Here is a 10,776-nt window from a genome sequence, read left to right as displayed (position 1 = left end):
CAAGTTAAACACAAAACACTATTTCTTGGATTTCCACTTCCTTCGATTACCCACCCGAACGAAAGTATCATGCAAACCACCAACCTTTTGAAACACTTCCTCTTCATCACCATCAGAAGGAGAAGATGAAAAACACTCAAGCCAATCCATTTGCTCCTTAACAATTGCTCCACCACCCAAACCGGTCTTCCCCGACCTCAACATAACTTGAGACAGAAAAACATTAAGCCACAAGATCAATAGGAACATCCACCAGAGCTTCGCCACTAACACTCCCCACAACAAGGGAAAGAAAAACCGAAGCATTATGATTCAAGTGGCCAACAGAGCTTTCAAAATCACCAAACATATCCTTAGCCACCAACTCAAGATCTTGACAAAGCATCTTCTCTACTCCACCAACAATACCCTCCTCACTATGAGCCAAAGCAACAATACAATCATCTACCACACCCTCACTAATCAAATTAGCCTCAGCATTCTCAAGAAGAGCCACATTAGGAGAAACCAAATTATCTATATGAAGGCAAACATCAACACCATCAACCATTGTAGCCATATTCTTGCTTCCCAGCATTAATACTAGCGAGAACACACCCATCGACATCAATGGAATCAAAAGAAACACCATCACCACAATGATCCACCCCAATCAAAGGCGGATCAACACCAACCTTGTGAGAAGAATGAGCACCAACCGAAACTCCCTCCCCCAAAGGAGGGCAACCACTTAAATTAGGAAATAAAACCAAGTAAATATCTCTCAAATGACCCAAAGATTTACAATGGGAGCAATATGAGGGAAATACTTCCACCTCCACAGACTGAAAGTACCCCATAGAATCAGAGCCAAGCCACACTTGAATAGGATACAATTTAATAATATCTAACTCAACAAGTATCTGAGCCACCGAAGGTCTAATACCATTAATAGTAGTATTATCAATGCGTAGGGGTCTACCAAATAAAGACCCTGAACCATGCATAATTTGGAGAGAAAAGAGATGAGGAATTCACCTTAGAACTTCTGAAATTAAAATTGGGATCATCTGAAATCAAATTTAACTTATAGTCAAATTGAACTTCAAATAAATATAAACCCATCGAGACCAAATTGGACCCAATCCAAACCCAAATTGAAGACCTAAAGTGTATTTTGAAGATTTTAACCATAAATTGGATGACCAAATTACTTTTAGACATGACATGCTTATAGTTGAATCGAGGGGCTTGATGAGAGGAATCCAACAAGCCCAAGATAACCAAATTTTAATATCACTAAGAATCTAAAATATTCGATAAATGATCCATGATCAAGGGAGTGAATATCAGTCGTCTATTCAAAATGCTCTCAAGTTGTCTTTGATCATCTCCCTATTTACTTGACATGCCAAAAAAAAATAGACCCCTCATTCTTCTTCTTCTTCTTCTTCTTCTAGGGGGGATGGGGAGTAAAGAAAAGAAAGAAGAGTAAAAATTGCCATAGTTATTGTTGTGTATTTGAACTGTAGTAGGCGATCACTATAGCAGTGGGTTACTATAGCAAACAATTACTATAACATATTTAATATTTTAGTGTCCGGTTTTGACACAATTCTCAACACCGAGAATCTGATTCAGTAGTTTTTGTGGTCTTCAAAATCATTTTTGATGTTCCAGACTCTATTTTGGCACTTTTGGAGCTTAATGGAGCCTCTACAGTCAATCTCGAGCAATTTTTAAGTTTTGAAATATAATTTTTTAATATTTTTTTCTCCCATTGATGCACCAGCTTTAGGGCACACTAAATTTGTCATGAAGGATATTTTATTTGGTTCACGACACTGATATGAGGTTCACATTGACATCTAGTAAGCTGCACCTCACAATTAGCTGAAAATTATAATTTGCAATTCAATTAGCTTAAAATACTTTGACATATATTTCAGGCTCTGTTGAATTCAATGTTCAAAATTTTGAGGGAATTTGATATATCATCCAAAATTTTCTTTATCAGACATGAATCTCGAGGCCAATTCGCAGTGGAAACTTTAAAAATTAAATCCAGGTTCCATCTAAACTCTAATTTCAGTAAACTTATAGTCAAATTAAACATCTTCGAAAAGATTACCCATCAACACCAAATTCAATCGAATCCGAGTCCAAAAGAGTCCAAATTAAAGACCCAAAATATTTTTGGTATGTTCAAATCACAAATAAGATGACCAAACGATTTCCAAAAACATGACATGCTTGTAGTCGAATCGAGTGGCTCAACGAGATGAATCCAACGAGCCCAAGTTCACCAATTTTTTTTTTTATCATTAAGATTTTTAAATATTCAATAAATGATCCACAATCAAGGGAATCAGTATAGACCGTCCAATAAAAATACACCCAATATATCCTTGATCTTCTCACTATTTACTGATAATGGCACTCCCAAAAAATAATAAATAGATTGTTCATTCTTCATTTTGGGGGGGGGGGGGGGGGGGGGGGGGGGGGGGGGGGGGGGGAGGAGCAAATAAGAGAGAAGAGAGGAGAAAAAAAGACATCTAAGATTTCTCTTGCCATCAAACTTTTCCTCGACCACTACCTAACAACCGATTGTCGTCGGACTTTTGCCAGACTTCTACCTGACCACCGATTGTCTCCTAACTTCCGCCCAGCCATCAACTAATGTCTAATTTACACCCAGCCACCGACCATCACCATAATTTCGTTAGACTTCAGGACGATCGCCATTTTTTGACAAACTTATGCACGGCCATTGAATGTTGGTGGATTTCGTTCTGATCTTCATCGCCCATTTACTATGGTCCTTCCCACCATTGCATCTGACTACGATCATTCCAACTATCGTTGCTCAAGTGCAATCTTTCTAACCTTTATCATCTTTTGACTATAGCCTTTCTGACCTCCATTATCCACCAACTAAGATCCTTCCTACCACCTAACTATAGTCTTTCAGACCTCCACCCTCCCACCTACCACGGTCCTTTCGACCATCACCACCCGACTACGACCTTTTAGACCTTCCTCGTCGTCAACTACGATCTTTCTCACCAACTTCACCTAACTTGAGTCTTTCTTACCTCGGTCACCCAAAGACTATAGTCTTTTCGACCACCATCTCTTGACTATAGTCTTTAGGACCTTCATTGTCAGTTAACTATGAACCTTGCGACCATCATCGCCTAACTATTGTTCTTCTAACCTACATCACTTGGCAACTATGGTCCTGCCGACCAAATGAACATGTCAACACTGATTCTTCCAACTCCCACCATGTAATGCACTCTATATAGTGTATATTTGTTACATCAAGCCAAGGCCCTCTACTCAAGGAAAAGCCTCCTTTGTAATCTGCTACGAACATTAGTGTATTTATACAAATTGGGTCAAGCCTTGTCGGTTTTCCCCTCATTTGAAGGGTTTCCTTACAAAAACTTGTATCTCTTATAAATGCTACAACCCTATTGTTTATCTATGTATGTGTTGGATTTTCTTATAAAACTCGGATGTTAAACTTTATATTTCTCTACCGCAGCAAAAATTCCGATATGCAGCAACAGCAACAACAACAACAACAATAATAATAATAATAATAATAATAATAATAATAATAATAATAATAATAATCTTCAACTCATGTAAACATTTGTGTTTATCTCTATTCTCGTGTCTTCAATTTCTATTATTGCGTATTCAACCATCCGATACAAAAAAATGTTTTTTCAAAGTCTTCAAGTCTTCTGCCATGCATCACAAAAAAAGAAAATAAGATTTTTCCAAGTCTCCTCGTCTTCCACTATTGGACAAAAAAAATGATTTTTTTTTCTCTTTAAAATTCTTAAAAATAATTGATTTCTTTCAAAATAGCACGTCTTTTCTTCCACAAAAATAATGGATGGGAATTCCAAACGAATAATGGATTGAAATTTATTTAAGAAAAAAGTAAATTACATACTTAATGAGGGAATCGATACTGAAGTGTTTGAGATTGTTGTTCAAAAAGTAAATCATGTCTTCAATATCGTCTTCTCTGTTCAAAATAAAATTATATTTTTATTCTTTTCAAAAAGGTATCTTTGGCTAGCTACAAAGAGTTCAAATTATTGGAGAAATGACTCTAACCAACCATCACGGCTTATTATTGTTTTATCCTTTATCAGAGCAATGTGTTGGGTTTGCCACCAACCATTAAAAATTAAAAGGGCAAATTGCATAGTTACTATTTCAAATATCAAGACTTAGTCTACTTTCTCTTTTAAAACAATTTCAATGGAGTTGTAGAGGTGGAGTTCATCAAAAATCTTCCAAATCTTTCAATATTAGACCACTCAAATAGTCAATTTTTTGTAAAATCATCGGACCTAGATGATGAATCTTTTTCCTCTTCCTTTCCTCAAATATTTGTTTTGGAATTAACAAGTTGCAATATGTCTAATATCCCTGCACTCGTAAAATATCAGCATCACATGTTCATCCTTGACCATTCAAACATCACAGGTTGACTATGATCACTAGGACCACCGTTGCCAGCTCACTATGACTCCTCCAAGCACCATCGCCCGCTGATTGTGGTCCCTCTGACCTTTATTACTTGTAGAATGTGGTCCCTTCCACCACCATCGTTCACCAACTATGATCCCTCTGACCTCCGTTGCCTGGTGATTGTGATCCTCTCACCATCCTCACTCACTGACCATGGTTCCTCTGACCTCCGTCACCCGCCGACTACAATCCTTCTGACCTCCATCACCCGTCGACTATGGTCCCTCCGACCTACGTTGTATGTCAACTACAGCCCATGCGACCTCTATCGCTCTTCGATTATAGTTTATCAGACCTCTATCACCTAACTACAATCCCTCCAACCTCCATCGTCAGCCAAATATGATCCCTCCGACGTCCATCCCCCATTAACTACGGTCCCTCCAACTACTGTTGCTCTATATGATGTATATTTACTATATGGAGCCTAGGCCTTTCCCCCAAGGAAATGACTCATTTGTAATAAATAATAAACACAAATATAATCATTTTAACTAAGTCAGGCCATAATTTTTCCCTTTTCAGGATTTGCCACATAAAAATATTGCTGTATCTTATGACTAATATTACACTCCTCTCTCTCTTATCTATCTGTATGTATAAACTTCATGCAAAACTTGGACGCTAAACTCTTTATCTCTCTAATGTTGCAAAGGTTCCAGCCCAAAACAATCTCCAAATTACTTTCACATTTATGTGAAATGTGTATCTCAAGTAGGCACAATAATTATTCACCTTAGTGGCTTTTCTCAAAAAAAAAAAAATTATTTTTAATTATATGTTTAATATGATTGCAAAACTCTAGCAAAAATTTACTATAAATTTTATGAAAAAATACTCCCATTATTTAATAAAACTTTAAAATTTATCTTTGTTTAAATTTACCCCATATTGATTTAAATTATTATTGATCACAACTCCATTGATAGCTCAAAAAATTATGATAAAATTTAATTATTAACAGGATTAATTATCGAGTTAACTCATGACTTCCTCATCCTTTTATCTTTAATCAGAGCAAGGAGCCATTTCATATCAATTTGATCATTTTGCTCCAACAACTTCTCTCATTTTCTCTTTTTTTTTTTTTTTTTTTTTTTTTTTTCTTTTTTACAGGTTCAAATACGATCCATAAAATGTTTTAAATAATAGTGAATACTATAATAAATAATCCCAACAGATGATCTCTCTCTTTTTTTTCTCTCTATTTGTCGTGTTTTTCAGGATTAATTGCAATGCTCGTGGCCAATATCACTAGGTAGAGTCTTCAGTGCTTCCCCAGCTCAAGTGAGGCCTTACCTCTGATGAGCTACATCAATGAATAGGGGTGTCAAAACGGGTCTTCAAGTCAATTCAAGTCCAACCCAAACTTGACCTGTTTCCAACTGACCAGACCCTAAAACGATCAGGTTAGGAAAACGGGTCCGGAATCTGAACTTGATCTGCTTTGGATTGGTTTGCATTCAGGTCAACCTGAAATGACCCGCCAACTTGAAAACATTATCCATGATTTTGTGCTTCGCCTTGCCAGCGCCATCTACAGTCACCTCTAGCTCTACTGTCATATATGTCTTCAAATAACCATCACAAATGGCATGTGACATGGCGAGCATGCCTTGTACTCGTGGCCTATCCAAACCCATCTGTAACCAGCCTGAATCTGTTACATCTCATCCGGCTGATCAGGCTTGTGATCAATGAAGAGCTGTATGGTGGTGCCTTCCTGCCTTAGAACAACCAATGAATCGCCACAGTTGGCAACAACGATGTACTCGAGGCCCATGGCAGTGATGATGGAAGTGGATCCAACATGCTCAAGTTTGTTGATTTTAGTTTGATTTCAGTTTTTCAGGTTAACCTGGCCTGATTTTTCAAATTGGTCAAAATCTTAAACACGAACCTGACCAGTATTACAAACATGTTGATCCGAGCTCAAAATTTTGTAGGTCAGGCCTAGGTGTATTTCGGGTCAGGTCAAATATTGACACTTCTATCAATGAATACTAAGAATGAACTGTTATAACTTGGAGGGCATGACATGTGCTAAATTCGATCGCGTCGACTTAAACAATCAGCTCATCATTGGTACAATTGTTTGTAACCTTTTCAATTCTACTTCTTTACGCACACTCCTATTCTTCAACAATGAAATATCCATTCCATAATTCAAGTGGGACTAATTAGTGAATCTTTCAAGCATCAATCTTTTCTTTGTCGTATTTTTGGAATATTTACCTTTGATATCTCTCGCTTGATCAAGTTAACTTCTCCCGAGCCCATAGTGTCTATCTAATGGCTAATCCTAATCTATATATATATATATATATATATATATATAATAAAATGGTTTAAATAATATCACATAATATATTCCTTTGGCATCTTCCACCACCCAACAATAAATAAATAAATAAATAAAAGATTCTTTAATGCTTCCACTAGGGCGTCAACCACTATGGCGTATTCCACCATCCAACATAAAATAAAAAAATTATATATTTTCTTTCCTGAAAGTTTAATTTTTGCCAAAAGTCTAACTATGTCATCATCAACCACAGCAATATCTTGACCGGTGAGACGACTCAGTTCAACTTTTATGGCTTTGTTTTTTTATTTAACGCAACCAAACATTGTCTCTTAAATTATATCTCTGCACCTTCTTCTGAATGGAGCCGTTTCGTATTAACTTGCTTATTTTTCTGCACCTACTACTTCTCTCATTTTTTCTTTTTTCTAAGTTTTTTTTTATTAACTGCAAGGCTCATGGTCATTGCCTTCCGGCTGAGAGCTCAGCACTTCTCCAGCTCAAGCGAGGTTTTACTTCTGGTGACCTTGATACATGGCAGTTAAGCACGAATTGTTGCATTTGGGAGGGTGTTACATGTGATGAATCATCAGGAGGGGTCATAGCTCTTGACCTAAGTAATCGGCTCATTGGTGGTATGATTGATCCTAGCCTTTTCAAACTCACATCTTTACATGATCTCAATTTTTCCAACAACATATTTCAAGGAATATCCATTCCAAATTATGGGTGGGATCAGCTTGCAAATCTTTCAAGCCTCGATCTTTCCAATGCCGGTTTTGCTGGGGAAATTCCCATTGGTATATCTCGCTTGACGAAGCTGACTTTCCTTGACCTCTCCAATCAGAATGGTGAATTTGGGGGGCTTACGCTCACAGCTAAACCAATATTTTTGCGAAACATGAGCATTTTGACGGACCTTTATCTTGACAATATAAATCTCTCATTATATCATAATGAATTGTGTGGTGCTCTAACCAATTTCACCCTTGCACTTGAGGTGCTGAGCATGAGTTATTGTTTTCTCTCGCGTGCTAGTTGCTCCTCTCTCTCCATGCTCCCTCATTTATATAGTCTTGACCTTACTGGCAATAATTTGAACTCTAACATTTTTTATTCATTTGTCAATTTTACTTCTCTATCTTCACTAGCAGTTGGAGAGAATCAATTCGAAGGTGTTTTTCCCAAGAAAATATTTCTACTAAAAAAATTACAGTATCTCGATATCTCAGACAATCATATGCTTTCTGGTTCTCTTCCAAAATTTCCAGAGGAAAGTAAGTTAATAAGTTTAGATCTTTCTTTTACTAATTTTTTTGGGAATTTACCTGATACAATAGGCAACCTTAAGTTTTTAAAAAATTTGAATCTCCTTAGTTGTCAATTCTCTGGGAGAATACCACCTTCAATAGGAAATCTATCACAACTAGAGCATTTATATTTATCAGAAAACAATCTACAAGGGCATATTCCAAAATCTTTATTTCAAATATTAGGACTTAGTGTGCTTTCACTTGGTTCAAATAATTTTAGTGGAGACTTAGAGTGTGAGTTTATCAAGGATCTTAAGAATCTTTATTTTTTGGACCTCTCAAATAGTGGACTTTCCTTAAATTCATGGGATGCATATAATGGATCTTTCTTATCTTCCTTTCCTAAGATATCATATTTGGCAGTAACTAGTTGCAATCTAACTAAGATCCCTACAATCATAAATTTCCCACATATTATGATTTCCTTGGATCTCTCAAATAATAGAATTCATGGGGAAATACCCAGCTGGTTTTGGAGAATTATATATCTGAACTTATCTTGTAATATGTTCAAACATGTTGCAGAGCCTCCTGTTAATCTTAGTACATCTAATTTTTTTAACTATATTGATCTCTTTTCCAACATGCTTGAAGGTCCAATTCCTCCTCTCCCATTAATTAAACATACACTATTAGATTTCTCAAATAATCATTTCACATCTTTTATCTCAATCAACATCACCTCTCCCCAAAATTCTTTAAACTACCTTATCCTTTCAAATAATAGTTTGACTGGAGAAATCCCGCCATACATCTGCAATATGACCAACTTAATGGAACTTGATTTATCAAATAACAGGTTAACAGGTTCTATTCCATCATGTTTATTGAAAGGATTTTATCTGCAATTACTAAAAATAGGAGGAAATCAGCTTCATGGAGCCATCCCCAATGAAATTAGTCCAAAATGTGAAATGAAAACATTAGATCTCAGAGACAACCAATTAGATGAGATGATTCCTAAGTCTCTATCTAATTGTCAATCACTTGTGATTTTGGACTTAGGGAACAACAACTTAAAGGACACATTTCCTTATTGGTTGGGAAATCTGTCATCTCTAAGGGTTCTTGTTTTAAGGTCAAATAAATTCCATGGGAAAGTTGGGCCTTTCGAAGGAAATCTTGAAAGAAATTATGCTTTTTCTATGTTACATGTCTTGGACATCTCATTCAATAACTTTAGTGGCAAATTATGTGCAGAGATCTTCAACAATTTTAAGTCAATGATGATAGATAAAAAGGACACAATACAAAATGATATGATTCTTGGAGTAAACGGCCAAGAATATTATTTGGATTTGCTCACCATCTTGAACAAGGGGCAACAAATGACAATATCAAAGTCATTGAAAAGCATTATGTTATTAGATTTTTCCAATAATTTATTTGAAGGAGAGATTCCTATAACAATTGGCCAACTTAATTCTCTTCAAGTGCTCAACATGTCACATAACTATTTAACAGGTAAAATTATTCCACAACTTGGGAATTTATCACAGCTCGAGTCATTGGACCTCTCAATGAATAGCCTTTCTGGTAAGATCCCACAAGAGTTGGCTTATTTATATTTCTTGGAATATTTAAACCTCTCCTACAATAAGTTGGTAGGAAACATTCCAATTGGAGGTCAATTCTCCACTTTCCTGAACACTTCATTTGAAGGAAATAATGGATTATGCTTACTTCCATGTAACACATCAGTTCCAAGAGTGAACAATACTACAATATCATCAACTTTACGCAACCAAGCTCCAAAGAATAGAAGATATATGATTATATTGGGAATATTATTTGGTGTCGGATTTGGAGGTTCAATGGCAGTAGTTGTTGTGCTTGATGTCATGTGCTGTGATAGAAGCAAGAGGAGGAGAGGCAAGAGATCTATTGATGGATAATTTGCATGGAAGCCTTCTTGTAAAAGCATTCTACTAATGTAAAGGAAAGCGTTGTTGTAATGAATCTCGGTCTGTTTGAATTAATGTATATTGTAATTCAAATATTTGCATTGATAGAATTGTATATTTGATGTTTCTAATTTATATTTTTTCCTCTCTAACAAGTCGGGCTCCAATTGCATTTGATTTGTGCAATTTAATGACCCTGTAATTATTAAAATCTAAACTATAATATTTATAATATAATATATTTTCTTTTTTATAATGGGTCAGCTCACAAAATAACATTGATCCAACTCCCAAGTGAATAGTTGCTCAGAGTCTGATCAGTATATGTATTGGTTGTACCTTTTGATTTTTTGTACAGTCATGTCTTTTCTGTTCTGTCTTTCTTTCTGTTCAAAAGCCATGTACTGTATCTGTAGATGATTGTTTTGAGGAAAATGAAAATATAGATGTTTTGTTCCGCTGCATTTGGTGACTTATAGTAGCTCTGTTGTTCTGTGTTGGTGTGTCTGTTGAGTTAATTATTTGGAAGATTCAGTTCAGTAACCAAATTCCAAAGCCAGATCCTGGATAAAGAGGTTTGGTCGCGGTCCGGCTCGGGCGGGATCCGTCCCCGTCGGGTCGGGTCGTGACAAGAAGAATATATTCTCTAGGTGCTAATGCCGGTCATCGAGTCTTTCGCAAGAGTTGAAGGATTTCATTTTGAGATTCCTCTATC

The 10,776-nt window shown here is 36.2% G+C and overlaps 1 protein-coding gene across 1 annotated transcript; it reads left to right on the top strand.

Annotated features, from left to right (window-relative positions):
• The first annotated feature begins 7,172 nt into the window (after nt 1-7,172).
• Nucleotides 7,173-10,213, top strand: LOC110096116 (receptor-like protein Cf-9 homolog). The gene has a single exon (XM_028694325.1). It carries the CDS (start codon nt 7,206-7,208, stop codon nt 10,050-10,052), a length of 2,847 nt encoding a protein of 948 aa, XP_028550158.1. The 5' UTR covers nt 7,173-7,205; the 3' UTR covers nt 10,053-10,213.
• Nucleotides 10,214-10,776: the final 563 nt, after the last annotated feature.

The sequence above is a fragment of the Dendrobium catenatum genome, unplaced genomic scaffold (genome assembly GCF_001605985.2).
Source record: "Dendrobium catenatum unplaced genomic scaffold, ASM160598v2 fragScaff_scaffold_456, whole genome shotgun sequence".
NCBI classification, from domain to species: domain Eukaryota; kingdom Viridiplantae; phylum Streptophyta; class Magnoliopsida; order Asparagales; family Orchidaceae; genus Dendrobium; species Dendrobium catenatum.
The sequence above is the reverse complement of the archived record's forward strand: the minus strand, read 5'-3'. Positions and strand labels throughout refer to the sequence as shown.

Bases quoted from the DNA above. Each gene is read 5' to 3' on its own strand.
- LOC110096116 (XM_028694325.1), top strand. From the start codon at position 7,206: ATGGAGCCGTTTCGTATTAACTTGCTTATTTTTCTGCACCTACTACTT.